This window comes from Rhagoletis zephyria, unplaced genomic scaffold (assembly GCF_001687245.7).
Source record: "Rhagoletis zephyria isolate East Lansing unplaced genomic scaffold, Rhagoletis_zephyria_1.1 Rzeph_scaffold_00025, whole genome shotgun sequence".
Taxonomy (NCBI): domain Eukaryota; kingdom Metazoa; phylum Arthropoda; class Insecta; order Diptera; family Tephritidae; genus Rhagoletis; species Rhagoletis zephyria.
The window spans coordinates 620,141-641,918 of NW_016157109.1; the positions used below are offsets into that span (position 1 = coordinate 620,141).

The 21,778-nt window shown below is 35.4% G+C and overlaps 2 protein-coding genes across 3 annotated transcripts in view; both read right to left on the bottom strand.

The window, feature by feature from the left end:
- The window catches only part of LOC108363256 (uncharacterized), a 175,805-nt gene that overhangs the window by 50,884 nt on the left and 103,143 nt on the right, over nucleotides 1–21,778 (bottom strand). The gene's annotated exons all lie outside the window — the stretch shown is intronic.
- LOC108363217 (ribosomal RNA-processing protein 8) lies at nucleotides 5,600–7,118 on the bottom strand. Of its 2 annotated transcripts, XM_017616520.1 has the most exons (3): nucleotides 5,943–7,118; nucleotides 5,798–5,865; nucleotides 5,600–5,732 (listed from the first exon to the last, which is right to left on the bottom strand). In XM_017616520.1, exons 1-2 carry the CDS (start codon nucleotides 6,964–6,966, stop codon nucleotides 5,819–5,821), a joined length of 1,071 nt encoding a protein of 356 aa, XP_017472009.1. In that variant the 5' UTR covers nucleotides 6,967–7,118; the 3' UTR covers nucleotides 5,600–5,732; nucleotides 5,798–5,818. The 2 variants fall into 2 exon arrangements, with proteins under 2 accessions (XP_017472009.1, XP_017472002.1); XM_017616513.1 differs by having other exon boundaries at nucleotides 5,798–7,118.

Below are 21,778 nucleotides of genomic sequence, written 5' to 3' on the forward strand. Positions count from 1 at the left end.
ATATTGATATATCTACGTGAATTACGTAATTTATATGCTATTTAGCCGTATAAAAACTGCAAAATGACTCAAAATTAAAATAAGACTACTATGAGATTGATGTAAACATCCAATGCTTAGGTTTTCATCAGTTAAATATGCTTCATATGCATATACAAATAAACATATTGCACAAAAGCTTATACTTTTATTTCACACCAAAGCTACACTGTTTCCATGTAAATTTGCAAAGAAGCAACACGGTGCCACTGCTAAGGGAGCGGTGCGAGAGAGACAACTGTCAGTTTATCGAACCTTGTATTATTGAATCATGGTATTCTATCATTCTTGACTCAACAGCACTCTGCTACATAAAACACTGTTCCGCTTCTCCAGAGTACTTGAGTATGTTTATTGCATTCAGTATATTTGAAGTATAGGAATACTTATGAAGTTGTTTCTTTTAAAATGTTAGCATTTAACATAGTGTTAAGAAAAGACACACATTTTCTTTTTTATTCCAATATATACCTAAAATATTGTTTTATATTTAAAAAGCGCCTACGCCGACATTTCTCGCCGGACGCTTCAATGTTTGCATAAAAATCGCAAAATCGTTATTAAAACAACATATTTGTATAATAACAGCCAGAGAAAATACCGCCTCTCAAGGCAATGCCTTCAAATAAAAACCGTTTCTACGCTCTCCTGTAAAATTTTAGTGCCGTAAGATAGGCGGTTTTGCAATTCTTTGCAAGTAATCCCGAGATTTTCGGGATTTGTAATTTGCACTGGTGGCAATAATAGAAACTCCTTTTCTTGACCATATTTGGCTATATTTCTTTTTTTATTTAATAATTAATATTTTTTTTTATAACTATGTAGCTCATTATACATATAACACCGCGCGATAATAAATTTTAAACACAAACATCAATATATTCGCGAAACCATGGGCCAAATATAGTAAAATCAGTAACGTCAGTAATTCAAAAATTATTTAAAAAATTCAGAGAAATGTGCTAGAGAAGAAGTATCGGTATAAAATTAATGAGGAAATTCTGTAGAATTTAAACAGATTCAAGTTTCTGGCAGTTACCGGACTTCTACCACATTGTGGTAGATTTGCCACTTTTTTGAGGATCTACCACACAAGGTCACAAATCTACCACATATTCGCGTTTTTGAGTACATAGTTTTATTTTTGCCCGACATAATTTTCTTAATTTTAAGAGCAAAAATTGTCCAACAGTAAACAATATATGGTAACAAGACTGATATAATACAAGATTCCGCACTCCCGGCGGCGATGAAATTTCTCAAGTAAAAGTAAACAAAGCCGAATGGGAGGATAAAATAAACTGCAAAATAGTAAATTTTCTCAATAATGCAATTTTTAGCAACTTCAATCTTGCATTTTGTTACACTAAAATAAATTTTTTTATAGTCTAATTAAAAAGTGTGCAATTTAGGTGAAAACTTACAGAACTTTTTTAATTTTTGTACAAAGTTTGATACAAAACCTGAGATCTACCAGATTTTTTTTGAAATCTACATTTTTTTCTGGATTCTACCACTCAGAATTTTTCCATGTCCGATCACTGGTTTCTGGTACAGAAGGGCTGGTAAATATTGAAAATGTCATTTTAAAATTTTATCATGAATAATATGATGAAATTTCGCAATATTTGTTTTTGAAAAAATTACATGTTACTCGATAGCATCCTCGAATTTCGTTCTTCAAACTTTGTCAGCTTAAAAATTACCTATTCGTCGTTGTGAATCCAAAAAATTTAAATTANTGGTACAGAAGGGCTGGTAAATATTGAAAATGTCATTTTAAAATTTTATCATGAATAATATGATGAAATTTCGCAATATTTGTTTTTGAAAAAATTACATGTTACTCGATAGCATCCTCGAATTTCGTTCTTCAAACTTTGTCAGCTTAAAAATTACCTATTCGTCGTTGTGAATCCAAAAAATTTAAATTATTTAAATTCTAAAGAAATTTCCTATTGCATTTGTTACCCATATTTTTATTTTACATTGCATTGAATTTTTTTTTAACTTTGGAATTAATCATATCTTTGAAAGTCCTTCAAAATAAATCCTGCGGTCAGAGAGAAAAAATAAAACCGACACTTTAAATAAAAAAGTAGGTTTCAACCCCATTTATTTATTATTTATTTCATGGTAGGAGAGCTTTTCAAACAATAAAGAAGCAATTTTTTCGATTCAAGTTGTTGAAAAGTAATGAATATCTAAATTCCGGGACTAATCCCGGGATCCCGGGATTTGTGACAACGCCATGATCGGAAAAATCGGAAAAATTAACATACCTACCCCTCACGTTTTAAAATCGAACGAACGAAACAGATTTTGTGACTTGGTGTTAAATATTTAACGCAACCATCTGCAGCAGAGATACTTTGAATTCGATTTTTTAACACGTGGGAACCCCTTTCATGGAACCCAAAGGACAAGCCCTTTAATTTGACACCTCATTTTTTAAAATCGAACGAACGATACAGATTTTATGATATGGTGTTAAATATTTAACGCAACCATCCCGAACTCCATTAAGAAGTTTCACTTCAAAAATCGGGTATGCAACATTTTGACTAATGGCCCTATTATGTATGGCGACTGGTGTCTAGTTGCTGGTCTAGTAGCCATGGCTACCGGTATCGTACTTTGTATTCAGTGCTATCACAGAATCCATCGTAGCAAATCTATGAATTCGAATGCCCGCTACGAATACGAAAAAATTGTTATCACTGAATCCGAATGAACTCGGATTTAGGGACATGTTTGATCCTTTTTTCAGATGAGTGAAGAATCTTAAGAAATACATCTTGAACTGTATTACTCATCGCTCAAAGCTAGTGAAATTATAAACGTAGTTTGAGTACTCCACAACATTTGCATTACTACAGAGGAGGGGAAGAACAAAGCTTATCCTTCCATAGCAAATCGAATTCGAGACAACATATGCACCAGTTTTTTATGTAACTCTACATTTTACGTATGGATCCTTCCATACAATATTTACACCTCAATATTTTTTTTTGGGGGTGAAATATATTTATTTTACGTTCTTTATCGAAGAAAAGAAGACACCTATTTTTTATTTCGTCATAATATTCGAAAATCTCGAAAAAAAATTCCCGAAATTTTGAATTGAATTAATTGTTTGCAGTTAATAAACTATTTGTCGGAGAAAATCAGTTAAGGTATCAAAATGTGCGTAATTACCTCGGCTTTCAATGAGAGTGTGACATAGATTAAAATTCGGATTTTTTTTATTTCCTTCTTATTAACTTCATCATGTTAGATTTTTATTTTTTTCAACCTGAATAGTTGGCAAACTTTATGGAGTAAGCTGTAAAAATTTGAGAATGGAAACACGAAAACAAAGGCACATTAAAAAGGAAGCTACGATGGATTCTGTGATAACTCTGATTATTTATAGCGGTTAATCTCAGTATAGAGAACACGCATAAAAGATCTGAATTTACTTTTTTGACATGTACATTTCGAATTAATTGGCAACTTTGCTCCAATGTGTTTAGGGCCCCATAAGTCTTGCCAATGTGGGTTGTTGTTGTTGTTGTTGTTGTAGCGGCTACAACAACCCCGCCCAGATCGGTTGGTATCTCAGTCGTTGTCGTCAAGTTCCACTAACGGCAACCCTAGGAAGCGTGCAGCTTCTGTGGGATCTGTCCACAGGGACAGGGCCGTTAGGGTTGTCGGGTTTTCCGGGCATGCGAAGAGATGGTTCGAGTCATGTGGGGTCTCTCCGCATGCCGGACATTCGTTCGGCACATCCTCATTCAGCCTACTCAAGTAGGAGTTTAACCTGCTGCAGTAGCCGGAGCGAAGTTGGGCAAGTGTAGTGCGTGTCTCCCGAGGCAGATGAAGCTCTGTCTCGTCAATGTCCGGGGGTGGTATGCCTAGAACGGCATTCACAGGTCTAGAGTCTACATAACTCGAGACTGAGTCCCTGTGAATGCCGTTCAGGGCCTGTCTGTACGCTGTCGGGTCCAGAGGTTGCTTAATGAACCTCTGGACTTCGTCCGTCAGTTCATATAGATGCCTCCTGACGTGCCTAGGCGAGGGCTCCTCTGCAAGCAGCTGTCTGTTTGGGTGGCCACTTCTGTGGCTCCCGATCAGGAACTGCTTGCAGAGCATTATGTTGTGCTCCTTAACTGGGAGCATTTGCGCCTCGCCGTGCAAGTGGTGTTCAGGCGACATCAGGAGGCATCCCGTCGCTGTCCTAAGTGCCGTATTTTGTACCGTCTGTAGCTTCGTCCACTGCGTCCTACTAGTCCCTGGCGACCACACTGGCGCTGCGTAGTTCAAAACCGGCCGGCCTATTGCCTTGTATGTTGCCAGCAACGTTTCTTTGTCTTTGCCCCAAGTACTGCCGGCTAGCGACTTGAGGACCTTGTTGCGGCTCTGTACTTTATTGACAATAGCGGTTGAGTGCGCAGAGAAGGAGAGCAGGCTGTCGAATGTTACTCCGAGTATTTTGGGGTTATTCACCGTCGGAATTGGTGTGTCATCGACGTGAATCCCCAGCGGTAGCCTGACCTCCTTCGTCCAGGTTGTGAACAGGGCCAATGTGGGTGTTCAGCCTTGCCTAGTTATCAGGTTAAAAATCATTTTTCGGAAGTGTATTTTATTGTTGTAATCTGAATAAAAAAATATAACTACACAAGCAGACAACTTGATAACCAGGGAAGTATGAACACCCACAATATAAATCCACATATGAAACTTTGAAAAATAAACAATTTTTGATCATAATTTTAAACTTTTTAACAGAATTTGTAGAAAATTGTTACATATGCAGTTATATATTTCATATAATCGGCGCTATTCCGATTGTCGAAACGACAGTCGTTCGTCAAAATTTGGGATTTTCTTTGGCATTGCGAGGCAACCAATGACATAATCTACTACAAATTTTTATTCCAGATAAAATCCGGAAAAATCGAACAGATTCAACGCAATTAGAACAAAAACGGGTATAACAATATTTTTTTGTTAGTTTATATATTCATGAAGAAAAAAATATTTGTATTAATTGGGGGTAAGCCCTTTGAATTGATTTATGCAAAAAATCGTCCTAAATTCTTTTCAGTAGATCGCACTTTAGATCTAGCTGTGCGATATACTGTGTTAGACTTTTACAAAAAATTAATAAACATTAAATAAACAAGAGTCGCACACCTATTTTTGCCCATGAATGTATGTAAGTATTATTTCTAGTAGTGGCAGTCTCTGTCTCTGTTGTTGTTGTTATGGCAGTATACAAATTCCCCAAAGAGTTTTTGGGGAGTGATGCTGGAATGGCAGTCCTTCGCCACTGTCATGGCAACGCGCACTTTAGATCTAGCTGTGCGATATACTGTGCTGGACTTTTATACAAAATTAATAAACATTAAATAAACAAGAGCCGCACACCTATTTTTTGCCCATTAACGTAAGTATTATTTCAAGCAGTGGCAGTATCTATTTGTTTAAGTTGTTTCCAGATTGTGCCAATCAGGTAAAAAATTATATATGTATATGTATGTACTATATAAAATATATAAAAATAGAAAAATACCTTTAACATTTAAATGCAGTTATAATTTATTTAACATATTCATTAATTTACTGCACTATGCGTATAATTTGGAGTATACATTTTCAACAATTTCATTAAACTGGCAACAGCTTTTGATCAAATCCAATTGCATCAACTGCGAAAAGAATATTTGTTACCTAAAGACGTTTATAAAAATTATGTGCATATAGGCCAACTCACCGCTTGCGATATAAGCATGGCTTAAGCGAAAATTGAGGTATCAAAGCGACTTTGCCCACGTTTCGTACCTTTTTGAATTGAAAAAAGTAAAATAGCTTCTCGTTAATGTCCTTTTTGACCAATTCAAAGCCACAAGCCAACAAACCACGGATAAATTGCCGCAAATCATCGAAGCGTGACTGTATCTCGGCGATTATTACAAGTCCATTAGGCCTTAATACACGGTTCGCTTCTAACAAATAGTCCTTTAGATTAGTGCCCATCAATGAGAGACAATATACGGCTATATCTACAGACTGATTGCTGAGCGGCGTATGCGCCATATCACAAGCTATGATGTCGTCACGCGTGCTCACCAAATCCATAGAGTACACTTTGTTAGGAACCGATTTAGCCAAACGGCCTTCCCCACATCCAAAATCTACTATTTCCAAAGCTTTAGGTAATCGTTTTATCACTTTTATTATACGATCGAGTGGATTCATTGGCCACTTTTCAACTTGCAATTGGTAGCCGGTGTGGTAGGCATCGAATGCATCAACATCTGATTTAAAAAACTCTTCCGCTTTTGCACTATCCATGGTGTATAACTGTTCGTTTATATAGCGAAAACGGCCACCCAACAATTGTTGTTTCAGTGAATTTTCGAACACTTTTAAGCCAATATCATGCAAACTCGCAAGTGCCACTTTTTCATTTTCACTATTACTGGCTTCCAAAGACGATGAGCTTTTCGCCACTGATACTTGCAGAGCCTTCTTTTCCCTAGTTTCTGACTGGTGTTTGCGCTTCCTCCGCTTAGCCGTTACGGTAGATTTTATTTTGGTGGCTGATGTTGATGAAACTGGTAATGCTAATGAAGGTGCCGGCGTTATCTTAACTTTAGAATGTTTTAGATTTTTAACGGAATTTGGCTTCGTAATCCGACCATTTTGCACCTTTTCAGGTTTGCATAAATGTCTTTTACCTTTCGCCTTGTCGAAACTGCCTGCTTTAGAGCTTGTGATAAGATTACCATTTACCCGTTTTAACTTCTTGTGTAAATTAGTCTGTACCGGCGAACCGTCACCGACTGCATCCTTGACTCCATTCAATGAAACCTTAGAGCGGAACTTCATCGCATCTGCGAGATTCTCCCACGATGTAGGCACAAAAAATTTTGGCATCATGTGAACGTTAATAAAACCCAATTTATCCAAAACTCACTATTTTGCTTTTTTATCGAGCCGTAACTGTAAAAAACACAAGAATATTAAAAATAATAAACAACTGATCTACTGCACGTGGACTGTCAAATTTGACACGCACAGCTGACTGCATGAATTGTAATAGAAGTGTTAACGAAAAGAGTGTTCGCGCGGGACAACTTGTAATAGAAGTGTTAACGAAAAGAGTGTTCGCGCGGGACAACTTGCACAATCTTATAGAAGTTATTGGCTGCATTTCTTTATTCATTCTGAACGTTTGGAATAAGCTTTTTTGTATATTTATTCTTTAGAACGTTCCTGTTGATATGGTGACGTATATTTCAAACGCATTCTGTTTATTCCGGCTGTGAAATGGGATTATCCGGAATGTATAAAGAAACGCAGCCATTGCAAATTCTCGTTCGTTTACGCAGACCTTCCAAAATTTGCACAGAGGGAGCGCAATTTTGACATTTGATTAGGAAAGGAAGTTGTAGAAGGTTTCCCGACGTTGCGGCTTGAGCAGCTCATGCCTGAAAGATGATTTAGCGTAATTATGGGCGTGTGCCAATTAAAACAAAAGTATTCTGGATAGTAAAATTTTTGACAGCTATGAAATGTTTATCCAGCAGGGCTATTGAAAAATTTGGCAGCATTAGCTTTGTTTCTTTACTTTTCTAGCCGATAATTATCAGGAAAAAGAGGAAAGGGATCATTGATAGAATTACGGGCGATATAAAGTAATAGTTAAGAAACGCAAACTAACAGAAAATAGCAAGTAACTAGCTGGTCGGTGAATTTGACATTCGAAAATAGGCAATGGCAAACCTCCGAGTGTATTTCTGCCATGAAAAACAGCTTCTCATAAAAATACAATCGTACGTACCCTCCGCTTTGTGTGACAACAGCTGCGTTTTCGTATTCTCCAGCAAAAAATATCCAGTAACTTGCCAGTAACCAAATTTCGGAGAGTAAGCCAATATTTACTCCCAATGAGTGAAATATGCAAGAAAGTACGAAAACGCAAAACCAGCAAGAAGTTGCTAGTTTTATGAACAGCTGTTTAATTTGTTATTTTCCGATGCAATTTTCTTAGAAAACTAGTATTTTCCATCTTATTATATATTTAAATGGGTTTATTTTGTCAATTGCAACTCTAAAAGCACCACAAACAATTATTTTGTTAATGTGAATTACATTAAGCATCATGCCATCGGCTGTTTTTCTTACTAGCAAATAGTTTCTAGTAAAAATTTATCCAGTAAAAATCCAGTAAAACTTGCAAGTTCAGCTGTCATTTTNGCTCTCTCAATTTCCCCTCTTTTGCTAGTTTCTTGCAAGTTTTTGCGTACGAAAACGACATCCAGTAAAAAATCCAGTAAAATTAGTACTGGATTTACTGGATAGTGCGTACGCGAACAGGGCTAACATCAAGGCGCACGCCACAAATTGGAGGAGAAGCTCGGCCAAATACTAACGTATGTGTAAGCGCCAATCTAACAAAAAAAAAAAAAATAGGTATACTTGCCCTCACATTTGTAGATGATTTTTATAGAAAAAAAAATTAATAAGCGTAAGGAACAATTAACCAGGGAAAATTGAGGGTATATCATGATACAAAACATAAGGTAGTTTCATTTAATGACATTCGTTGTTGTTGCTAACCATTTGACTTTTAATAACATTATGACATTTCATCAAATTCATGCTACCTGATCACTAGAAGAAATATTTTTTTTTTTAAGCACAAGATTTTATCAGTACATTCAAAGATGTGGAATATGATGAACTAGAAAATTATGCCGGCTACATGACTTCGAAACTGAGGTTGACGACTAGGTTTCAGAAAGCATGAAGAAAGTTTATACTTACATATCGTCGCTTCAAGTACAAAACCGCGTATCGTCGTTCTGGAAAACCGCGTAACTGACATTTTTTGCCAAAAATTGGATTTGCTCACATAAGCTCTTGGCTCAAGCCATGGGCGTAGCCAGGTAGGGCCAGGGGGTGCTCGACCTCCCCCCTAACTTTCAAAATTTCCTTATATATATATAAAATAGTACCCTGAAATGCCAGCTTAATAGGGTCGAGCCACGCCACCGCCGATGGCTCAAGCCTTATCCATTCGTCCTCAAATGCGATTTCTTTGTAAAGAAAGAGAACCATTTTGAAATATAAGTGTTTTTACTCTCTACAAAATAATGTATGCAACCTCACATACGCAGTTGTTCATTTTGTTAATACACGGCCAAGAATGATAGAATACAAGATTGCGCCGTCCTGGGCGTTGACATTTGTGTACCACAAGTAAACAAAGAATGGAGCGAAAAGAAGAACGAGTTGAAACTGCCAAAGCAGTTCACTTTACAGCGAAAAACGTGTTTTAATTTTGCTAAATGTGAAAATATTGCATTTTTCACCTAATCTATTAGAGAACAGTGAACATATTAGTGCACTCCATTGCTTTGCAATTAAGGCTGCTGCAGAAAACTGCAGAACGCTTCATGCATCTTGACGGCTGTCGCAATTTAACACACAGCACTTCATTGTATTAGTTTTTACGCAGTCCTCAACTCAAAATCACTCACAAATTGCAAATTAACACAATTTAAACTGATTTTTCACTTATAATTAAAATTTCTCTTTCGCTGATTTGTAAACAAAGGTTTATTTACAAGTTACCACAACTGTCAGAATTGGCAAAACCAAAGTAGCGGTACCACTGACGGCGCCACCTTTGTTCGCTGCATCGTGATACACGGCATGATTCAATAATCATGCACGGCATGATCGATAAACTGACAGTTGTCTCTCTCGCACCGCTCCCTTAGCAGTGGCACCGTGTTGCTTCTTTGCAAATTTACATGGAAACCGTGTAGCTTTGGTGTGAAATAGAAGTACTATAAGCTTTTGTGCAATATGTTTATTTGTATATGCATATGAAGCATATTTAACTGATGAAAACATAAACTGTTTTTAAATTGGATATTTACATCAATCTCATAGTAGTCTAATACTATGTCTCCACTGAGAGATTTAACCATTAAGATTTAATAAATCCTGTTGCTAAATCACAACCGTCTCCATTAACACAACGAGATATGTTTGACGTTCACGTTTTTAAATATTTGACGTTTGCTTTCGTATGATTTTATAAATACAGTTGCGGACGTGGAAATTCAGACAGATAAAAGGAAGGTACCAGGAGCGGAATTTCATTATGTGAATTCTTAATATTATTGGATTCTTATTCGTGGTAAATATGTATAATATATAGTTTGCGAAATGTAACGAATAGTACGGTATTCCGAATAATTTTCCTGACTTTAAGAACATTTTTTAGAGAGTTGTTGAGGAAATAAACTCTCTTCTTCATGAGAGGGAACCGAAAATCCAATCTTTGGCCATTGGCATATCACGAAGACCTAGCTAGCAAATATGACTGGCAATGCATTTCTGGAGTCGAATTGAGTTCTAGAGGATATTTAGTGTAATGTTATCGAAGCAGAACCATAACCGAATTTTATAAATTTTATGTCGTGCGTAAAAGATTTATAGAAAGCATGATATTATCATAATATATATGAATTTGTAGTTTTTGAAATAATATCTTCTTAATTTATTACAACCACAGTTATTTGAATATTAATATTTGCCTTTAAAACCAACTAAAATATAAAAACACGCTTAAAAATATGAAAATTCGTGTTTTTTAATAGGCTAGATTTCAATGTCCGCAACTGTATACCGAAAATAAAAATATCATTTGACTTATGTGAATTCGTGGTTGCCACACCCAACAAATTGTATTTATTGTTCAATATTATTGAAGATTTAGGGAAGATTTAACTTAAATCTACTGCCTTTCGAGATTTAAATTCATATGGTAAATCCCCAAAAGATTTAACGTTAAATCTCCTCAGAGGGCTAAATATTCATTAAATCTCACAGTGGAGACATAGTATTATTTTAATTTTGAGTCATTTTGCAGTTTTTATACAGCTAAATAGCACATAAATTGCGTAATTCACGTAGATATATCAATATTACGTTCAACATTTCGTTTAAAATGCCATATTTCCTGCAAATACATTAGAATTTACAAAAGGAATTTGCCTACTTTGCGTACTTTTCTACTACCATTTTCGCACCAAGAGATTTCATTATTCCCCTTTCTGCGGCCTCCGCAAATGCAACCTTTTATAAGGGAGTGTCAAACCGCAGCTGTCAATAATTATCTAACTGCCGTCCCTAAATTGGAGCGCTAAGCGTTGCGTTATCCATTGTCGACGAGTGTCAGCGCGCGCTATCCCCAAATCAACGCGTCGTAATTTTTGACGTTTTCTCAGATCCTCTCGTTTTTATTCTCGTTTCCTCTTTCACTTTTTTGTCCTTTCTCTTTCTTTCCGTCTTCCGCATCCAACTTCAACACGTAACGCCCTGTCAAAAATGAAAATTCCATTTGCTCGGCGTTAGCGCCGCGTTATTGTGGGATGCTTCATACAAATTGTATGGGCATGAGGATTTTTGACAGTTGTTTGGCGCTTGACGCGCCAATTTAGGGATGGCAGTAACCTTGTATTAGTTGCGTTCGCGTAGCTGTTAATTGTTCATGTTTAACCAAAACTTACACGTTTTTGCGTTCGCGTACGCAAAAAACTTGCAAAGTAGGGGAAATTAAGAGAGCAAAGTGACATTTCATTTTGAGGGGACCTGCTGGTTTCTGCTGGAAAAATTTTTGCCAACAGCAATTTGCCAACAGGAAAACAGCTGATCAAAAACAGCTGGTTGCCATTTACGCAAATCACAAAATTGAATTTGATGGTTTGGAAGTTAAAAATTACAGAATGCGACTAATTAAACTTGTAAGAAATAAGTAGTTATTTGTTTAATCAATAAACTGTGTCAGTATAACACTTTGTGATGACTTTTCGTACGTTTTAAATTTTACACTTTTGAATGCAAACAAAAATTAAATCAGCTGTTCGTCTAACTTGCAAGTTTCTGCAAATTTTCTGTTCGCGTACTGTTTTGGATATTTCTCTCTTGTGAGAGAACAGATGACATTCCGCCGGAATTTGGCAGTTGGTTGGTTTTCACTGGAGATTTTAAACGAACGCACCTATTATTGAATCATGGATACACGGTTTTGTACTTTAAACGACGATCTGTTAGTTATTTATCGGAGGGCGGGTCTGTTCAAACCGACTTCAGGTGTTTTGCATAAATTAAAAACTTGTGAAATTTAATGATGATGCGCTAGTCACAAATCCTAATTTTTTGCAAAATCTTATGAGAAATTTAAAAGTAAATTTGAACCGAAACATAAAAAGGTTTTATTTGGGAAGAACGTTCTTTAGAATTCGATATTTAAATCGCAAGATTGCATTCAAAATAAGAAAACAAAAAAATAACAGAATAATGCGCGCGTGGTTTTTATTACAAAATGAAAAGAACAATTACGATGAAGTCTCCTTTAACAGTTTATATTTTAAATATTTTTAATAAAAAAAGGTGCGAACCACGTAAGTAAAAAAACTACCAAGCACTTTGATTTGAAATGTTATTACATTGGTATAAATATGGGAAAGAAACTACTCCGATTTATTGTTTTAATATTATCAAAGTGGCAAGGCCGTTGATAATACTCACAATTTATGAAACTTCAAAAAATTTTATTATCCGTCAAAAGTTGTTTATTGAAACTACCTTCTTTTTTGTATCATGGGGTATATCAATTTTCAATGTCATATGTTTTTAACCAATTATAAGGGGAAACCAATTAACCGAGTTAAATAATGCGGGAAAATTTATATGGATTTATTATGCAATATTTTTTTTACCGATAAGGTAATTCAAATAAGCGGGAAAATCAATTAACCGGGGGACAATTAAGCGGGGAATACTGTATATGTATATTTCTTCTTATTTTGACTTTCTTCAACATACGCTTCAATTTCTTTCTGGTAGTCACTGTCGGATTTCCTATGTATATGGAATGTGGTTTCGACTGCGTTCTGATTGCGAGCACCGCTTTTCAACACAGTACCTTTCAAATCATAGGAATTAATTTAATAATTAAGTAAACAAATATTTACGTACGTCTTTCATTAATAACTAAATCGCAACAAGATTGTGCATTTTTAAATTTAACGAACTTGTCGGTTCAAATTATTGTGGACGAACATGCAACCGTGAGCTGCAATCCTGCTTGCAAATTTTTGCTGGGAAAAGTTTTCTATATATGAAGTTCAAGGGCATTTGATAAATGAACTGTCAAACTTTGTATGGGAATCTATCTAACCAAAGTTTGTCACTTTATCAAACGATTTTGGTGGATAAATGTATAAATTTTCTCAAAATTAAAGCCTTACAGGTTGCTAGGTAGTCGCTTTTACTCCGAACACATATAAGCATATGAACACAATGGACGAGGTTAGAATGAAACGTAACTAGCCATATAAATTAAATAATAAATACTTTTGAATGCGGAATACTGCGGATAAACTGATAAATTTAAGCAATTTATTTCTTTATCACTTTAGATGAAGACCCCTAATATGTTAGTGTTTGCCCGAGCTTCTCCTCCAATTAGTGGCGCAGTGTTGCCAGGTTAATGGAGTGGCATGCCCATTTTCCCCTAGATTCCTCTTTCGTTCCCCTAAATTTATTTATTTGAAATTTATTGCAATTTAAATTTTTCAATGTCAGTTGTAAATTGTGCATTTTTATCGAATACACTTTTCCGATGGATTACATTTTTTATTTCACTTTAACTAACTCTAGTTATTATTTGTCATTTGGCACCAAAACAGAATGGCATATTTACAAAAATATATGTACATATCGTTACCTGAATTCACATAGGCCCTAACCAACACTTTTTTAGAAACTGCGATTTCCAAAGGTTTTGGTAGGATGTATTAAAATACCGATTTAATAAAAATTTTGAAGTGTGAGTACCAAAAACAACGGAGTAACATGCCACTTTTTAAAAAGCCCTACCTATTTTTGATACTCATTTTATAATGTTTTTTGCTTCTCCTGTAATATAAGAAGCTTATCGGTTAGGGCCTTTGTGAATTAAGGAAACGATACATAGCTTTGCATTGGCGTTGGTAGCTGTATTGGAAGATATGGTTTTATGTATGTATATGTTACCGGCCAAAACCGATCTTAGGACAAACTAGTTTTGACTAGTGTAAAATTACCCTCATCAGTCCAACTCCAACTACGCTGTCCACAATATTGTTGCGTCCAACTTGATTTCGCGTTAGACGGATGTACCGCATCTAGATAGAACTAGTTTCGCCCAGGAAAAACTAATTTGTCCTAAGATCGGGTTTGACCGGTAACATATATGTATAAACTGTTTCCATCGACAACGGATAACCCCCAAAAGTCCTTTTTGAATTTACCCTAGACGAGTAAGTGTTCCAATAAAACTGGCACATGCTAAACTTTTTTTTGGATGAAAGTACTTGATTCCACTAGTTCTTTTGAAAATATTTTGAAGTGATGAAGCTCGATTTGCTATACTGTACCTTCATGCAAGCTCACGCAACGAATGTTGACAACATACCACATACACCATCGTCACAATTTTAGATATTTGGAGGTTTAATACCCTAAACCAGTGGCTCTCATTTTTTTCTCGCGTACATTTAGCAGACAAAGTTGATCAAATGAACAACACTAACTGTGTGCATGAAATATGCACCGAAACTGCAATGAAAAATGCAAAATTTATATGCCATAAATTGTAAGACTTGGTACGTGATGACCCGATTTCGTGTGATTTTGACAGCAACAGCTATTTCCCGTTCAAAAAAATTATAAAAATTTAGTATCACACAGACAAAATTTTCTTCTTATGCTTCTTCGCCTATTGTCTATTCGCGTACCACAGTGTGAGAAACGCTGCATGAAATTATTCTTTCACTAATACTACATTAAATGCATACGCTTCTCTTATACTTTAAATTACCATTTTGCTGTTTTTTTTTTTTTTAAAGTTTGTTACAACATTTTTTTACTCGTCAGTCTAACTAATGCTTGCACTTTGAAGAAGATACCCAGCCAGCAAAGAAACGAAAATCTTGCCGACAGTGCAGTTTAATGTAATTTTCCGTATCCGAAAACATACACAAAAAACTCCTACAGTTATCATCAATTTTCGTATCTGGAAAACGTTCGAAAAAGATGATGTCATTTGAAAGCAATAATTGTATTTTATTTGCTCAAGCTAAAGATTTGAAAGCATGCATGCGTAGTTGGCAGTGGCTGAGCGTGCAGAGAAGTGCCGCTATTTGTTAGCTTCCAGAAGGTGCCGGGTTCGAATTCCGTCCGCGCTTCCTAATTTTATTTTATTTCTTTTTAATCATGAAAAAGTATGTGAGAAGTGCAGAAGGAAAGCGTATTGAACGAAAAATTTAATCAGAAAAATTTCAGAAAACACAGCCGAAAACGTATCCTTTTCACCACCATTTTCGGTACTTTTCTGTACATACCTTTCTGCCGTACACTTTAGTGGGAAAACGGATCATTAAAGTATCCAGAAATGGAATCGGTAAACGGACAACAATCCGATTTTCATCGACTTTTTCCGTTTTCGGATCGGGTTTCGGATTGTTTGCTGGCTGGGTNAGCCAGCAACTATTCCAGCTTTGGAAGACAACATTTCCGAAGAAATTCGGGCTATTCCGGCCGAAATGCTCGAAAAAGTTGCCCAAAATTGGACTTTCCGAATGGACCACCTAAGACGCAGCCGCGGTCAACATTTAAATGAAATTATCTTCAAAAAGTAAATGTCATGGACCAATCTAACGTTTCAAATAAAGAACCGATGAGATTTTGCAAATTTTATGCGTTTTTTTTTAAAAAAAAGGTATCAAGCTCTTAAAAAATCACCCGTTACTTGGCAAAAACTCAGAGTGTCGGATTCGTCTCGTACGTGCTTTATACCTCCTTTTCCGGTGGCACCTTAGGTTTACGCGGGAATTTTTCATTTTCACACGCTACAATTTTATATATTTTACCTACTCATTTGTACCTAAACATGTACATAGTATGTACACATGCATCTACTTACTATATGTACATATCCATGTAAAAAATTACTTGTACATTCTTTTCACAAAGTTTTATTTTACAACATTCATTCATTGTTTGGAAAAAAAAGCTCCTTTTCGAAATGTAATAGATGGAAAAATACAAAAATCACACACACACGCGTGAATTATTATTACCCTATCAACATTGTGGCGTACGTTCGAAAATGCCCATCGATATCCAATATAGTCACGATTGAGAGAATACAAAGGTTGCGCCGATCTCGGACCGCTATTCCTCTCTTAACGAATTTGACAGAATCGTTGTTTGCATCACGTCACACTGGTGCAACTTGTTTACGTTTTCCTTGCAACATTTTTTCTTCTTCTTCCATTCTTGCTCACGTTTTGGCATTTCTCTCTCGCAATTGCACCAGTGTGACGTCACACAAAAGTTATTCTCAAAAATCCTCTCTGATCGGCGCAATCTTGTATTCTATCATTCTTGCAATATAGTATATTGGAAATACACTCGAAATGCGTACGAAAAAAAATGAGATCTATAGAAGCAAGGGAGAGAGTGAAATCCATCCAGCTCATTATCGAAAGGAAATATAAGACACTACTCTCTCACATTACAATTTCAATTCGATAATGGGCTGGAAGGAAAAATACATTAGATAACGAAGGTTACGTTTTGCTGGAGAATGGCCAAGTTTTCGAGTCGAAAACTAACCTATTTCACATTCATTATCTAAGGTGAGACTTAAAAAAAAAATTTTATCCTTAAAGGATTCACTATTCAAATTTCTTCCGAAGTAAAGCAAGGCACAAGATGTAAAAGATAATCTTAAAGAACAAGCTTTTACGGGAGTCTCACGTTGATCAATGGGCCTTCAAAGCCTTAACAGCGTTCTGGCAATATAGAATTGTGGTGCTACGCTTTTTCTTCCATATACTTGCAAAATTTCGAGCACACTTTATATGAAAGAAAATGAGTGGAACCGCTCGGAAACAAAAAAATTATTAAAAGTCAAACATGCAGTAAACATGCACTTTATTATCCGACAATTTAATGGATTATAAACCTGCATACCAAACTTTTTTCTGGAATTTCCTTTTAAGATTTTGGTGGAAGTTTTAAAAAGTGTACGCATTTTTCTAATGGTGATTTCGTTTCTTCCAAGAAATGTTGCCGTTCTACGGTGCAAAATGGCCTGTAAAAGGGCAAGTTTTTGCCTCTTGTCCTTGTTCAGCTCAAGTACTTCATAATATTGTCGTTTTAAGCAACCATCTGATTTTCAGGGCGACCTTCTACCCTGGCGAAGCTTCAAAGGGCTGAGAATGTGCCTTTTTGCCTTACCAGAGTGCGATATTTTAAGAAACGAACACAAAATTGTAGCACCGTGTGTCTTTATTTTAGAACCGAACACGAAAAGAGAAAGGGGCAATCAAAAGGCGAAATTTTTTGGTAGAAGCGATGAAATGTGGATTTATGTATATAGTGCTACAGCCAAATTCATAAAAAAAATAAAGAAGACTTTAACTGCTTCATAAATCGAAAATTTGTATGTAAATGTCACTTTATAGAGCTTTTTAAATGTATTTTTATTTTTTATGTATATTGCCACTAGGCTTTTATCATTATAATAAAGTAATAAACATTAAATAAACAAAAGGAAATCAGCCAAAGCTGATTAAAAGTTTGCACACCTATTATTTTGTCCATAAATGTATGTATGGTATCTAAAAAGTGATCTCTTGCCATTTCTGTAACACAGGGAAATACCCAGCTAGTCTTATTTACATACTTATGTATATAGTGTAACCTTCAAAAACATGTCAGCGAAAAATTTGCCATAACGTTCTTCCTCTGCTTAGCACTACAACCGCTTGTCGGCTTGGGCCGATATCAAAAAACTTTGTCAACGCCAACTATTTACACCAGGTACTTTATTCGGCACAAAATGACGCCACCAATAAATGGTGGAGAAAAACAGCCAAACAGTCAATAAAATTTCGGAGCTTCATATTTAAGATTTTCGTTTTGCCACTACATGATTTGGCTAATGGGATATTAATTTTGTTTTTTTAATAATTCATTTGGAGGGTATATGTATGAATTAAACTTGGACTACACATAATTTCGCAACTAAGCATAATTTTTGAAGCGCATGAAGTTTTATGCTGGCATTCCATGGAACTTTGAAATTTTATACAAAACTTTAAACCAGCGTACATATGTGCATACGTATGTATTTACAAATATACTACATACATGAATATTTGTATATTAATATACATACGTATGTATGTACATTGGTTTGTATGTATAAGTTGGACAGAGATGCATAAATATACATATGTATGTATATGCATTAAACTATGCAGGCTTACATAAGTTGTGTACATCAGCGAATATTTGGCGGGAATTGGAATTGCATTACAAATACGGTGCTATTGGCAGATCATAAAATTCAGCGAAGACCGGGATGACTGAAGTAAAGACAAAAAAAAGCTCCAAGGTTGACAAAAAATTTCAGTTGAACAAATTTTCAATTAGTCTTGGTTTTTGAGTGTCAGTGTGTAGTTGTCGATAGAACCGTGTGTGCTGTAAATTATTTTTAATGAAGGGGGAAAGGATATTGTGATTTCAATCAGGTGCGTAGTAGTGGAGCGAACTATTTGAGGCAGAATTTTTTAATGCTTTCCCATAATCTAATACGGGACGAAGTTAAAAATTTATAAAACCTAACCGCAGAACCTATGTAATGAAAAAAAGACTAAAAAGGTATCTTTCGTACGACATTGTGATTAATTATGGATTTTAAAATTGCCGCCATTTTAATATATGCATCTAGATGCTCGAGGAGTATTTCGAAAAGAACATTTCTAAAAAACAAATATCACTTGGGTCTTTTTGGCGGTTAGGGGGTCGATATATTAATATATATATAGAATTTTGGGTTAGGTAATTTTAATTTTAAAAAGGGGACCATGCAGACTAAAAATATTCCGAAAAACGCAGGATATTTTTTTGTTTTTTATATTCAATAATTCTACTGAGCTTGAGGTTTATTTCCTTTTTGTAAATTGTAAACTGTCAGTTTTACTCTATGCTCGCCCACCTAAAAAATACTCAATCATCGGGTATGTAAAAGTTTATTTGCATTTGCGCGACAGTCTTTTTCAACTATTCGCAAGATGTATTACCAATTTAAAGCAAGCTTGTGCCCAGAAAGAAAGCTGAAATGACGATCTTTGTGTTTTAGTCCTGATAGTGACTATTTCATAGTAACTATAATTTAAAGATCCGCCAAACTCCCAAAAAAACCCGAAAAATGCAATGGGGGACCAATAAAAAATCGTTAGTATTAAAAAATGGTTAAATGAAGAGAACCTGAGTTTCCCGACCGACCGAAAAGTATTGATTTTCGAGAATTCAATACAATTTCTACGAAAAGTGGTTTTTCCCCACATAGAATACATGGAAAACTTTGCGCGCTTTGAGCGACCTCTAAATATTTTTTGATTTCAAAATAAAAAAGGCATACTTTTTTCGATATAGAACAATCCTCACATTAAAATTCCGATTATACTATTTTTGGACGACCGTCATTTTACACACATTATTACTGGTTTGTTAAAATAGCACTAATATACATTAGATCATTTTCTCACAGGGACTTTTTGAATACCATAAGCTGGGGAATGAACAAACAAACGGGTGTGAGCGTGGATTATAAGACCATTTCTTCCTTTTAAAATGGTTGCAATGATTTCCATTGAATGCGAAATTCCTCAAAAATGAAAATTTTACATTTCATCTAAGTCTCCAAATGTCTGCTTCCCGCTTCAACTCACCACTGGTTCAATTCAAAATGTTGTTGGTCAAGCAATTTGTGTGCATTCGATATGTAGTACAGGCATACATGGTGTATATATGTGTAATAAAAAAAAATGTCAAAAATCAACGGTAAGTCCTAGCTACTTCAAATTTCCACTTTATCGAGCTGAAATTAAATGAGCTACAAAGCTGCATATCGAAATTTTTTCTAATGATGCTGAATAAAAAGTTGGAAAGTCTGCTGAAATTTTGCAGAATTTTCAAAGTCTGAAATTTGGATTTCAATTTTGCTAATGTTGCTGCAACAGTGGCGATGACCCAGTGAGTAGAGCACTGGCGTGCCATTCGAGAGCTCAGAGTTCGAATTGGCGAAAATTTTTGTGAACTTTTTTATTTTCATGTTAGCAATATACATTTTAAATATCAACCAAATCGGAGCATAAGTACGGATTCATCAGATATGTCGACACCTGCTGGTTGATTCATCTCTCATATTCCATTGCCATCAGAGCTGGGTAAATACAATTACAATTACATTACAATTCCTCAGTAATTGTAATTTGGAATCAATTCCTTCAGTTCACAGCAAAGGAATCGATTACCTTCTCAATTCCTTGAAGTAATTTCAAATGGAATTGTTTTTTTTTAAATTCCATTTCAAGGAATTTCATATTGTAATTGGAATAAATTACGTGCTAGTAATGTATTTTTTTCCAATTCCTTTGAAAGGAATTGAAAATGTAATTGATTTCTTTCGATTCCTCAAAGTAATTTAAAAAGTAATCGAAAAATTTATAAAAAAAATGTTTACTGTTGAATTGCAATAGCTTTGTTAAATTTCTTGGTTGCTAACTGCTTTGAATAAATAACTTATACCCAAGTGTTATAACTAATTGGACTTTAAGAAAGCTGAATAACTTAAACTGTAGCTGTTCAGTTTATAGGGAAACCGTTAAATTTTCCAGATCCTACCGCGAAGCGCTTTGCGGCAGATGAGACCCGTAAATGTCGAAGTCGGCATAACCCGCCCGAATACTTCCATGCTCGCCTTTCGGTGAAGAACAGTCCGGACTGTTGCTGCCTTGGGCACTGCTGTTCTCTTGGACTAATCCCTGCGTATCTATAAAAATGCACTGACTTAATTGTGTATGTTATAGTACCCATAAAGCTACCCAAAATGACGTGCCTTCTGGGGCCTTTGAAGTACTCTTACTGGTATCCTGCGTTACAAATGTGGATGAGTCCGCTTGAATTACGAGTCCTGTCGGACTGGAGATCCTACCTCCTAAGAGTTTTATAAACAAATTGCATTGCTATGGCTAAATTTTGATGATAGCACATTGAGGACGCTAAAATTACACAAAAAACGCCGTAACACGTAAAATTAATTTTGGGTAGTAGGTTACGGATCTGTATACCGTTTTTTTAGATAAGGTTATTTAGTCGTTACTTTCATTTTAAGTTTGCATTGCAAATGAAAAAATTCAAACTTTAACATGGAAAAAGTTACTCATACGACATGTATTTGTACGGTCATGTACGATATGGCGTATGAGTAACATTATTTCATGCTAGTATTTCATACAAAAAATTATTGCACTTTCACTTAACCCTTTGATACATATGTATATAAGATCAATTCCATACTCCGAACAGACTAACTGTCAAAAAGTTGGTTGCAGGTTTCGATTTTCAAAGACACAAACCAAATTCGGTAAAAAGGGTTTCATTCGCATATACTGCAAATAAAAGGGTTGTTTAAGGAGAGTTTAACGAAATTTTGTGTACGAGTTTAAGAGTAGAGTTTAGCGTTAAACTCAAAAATGGCCTTAAACTCGAGTAAATGAGAACGTAATATTACTTTAAGATAGTTGATAATCCTATTGAAAATATTTCC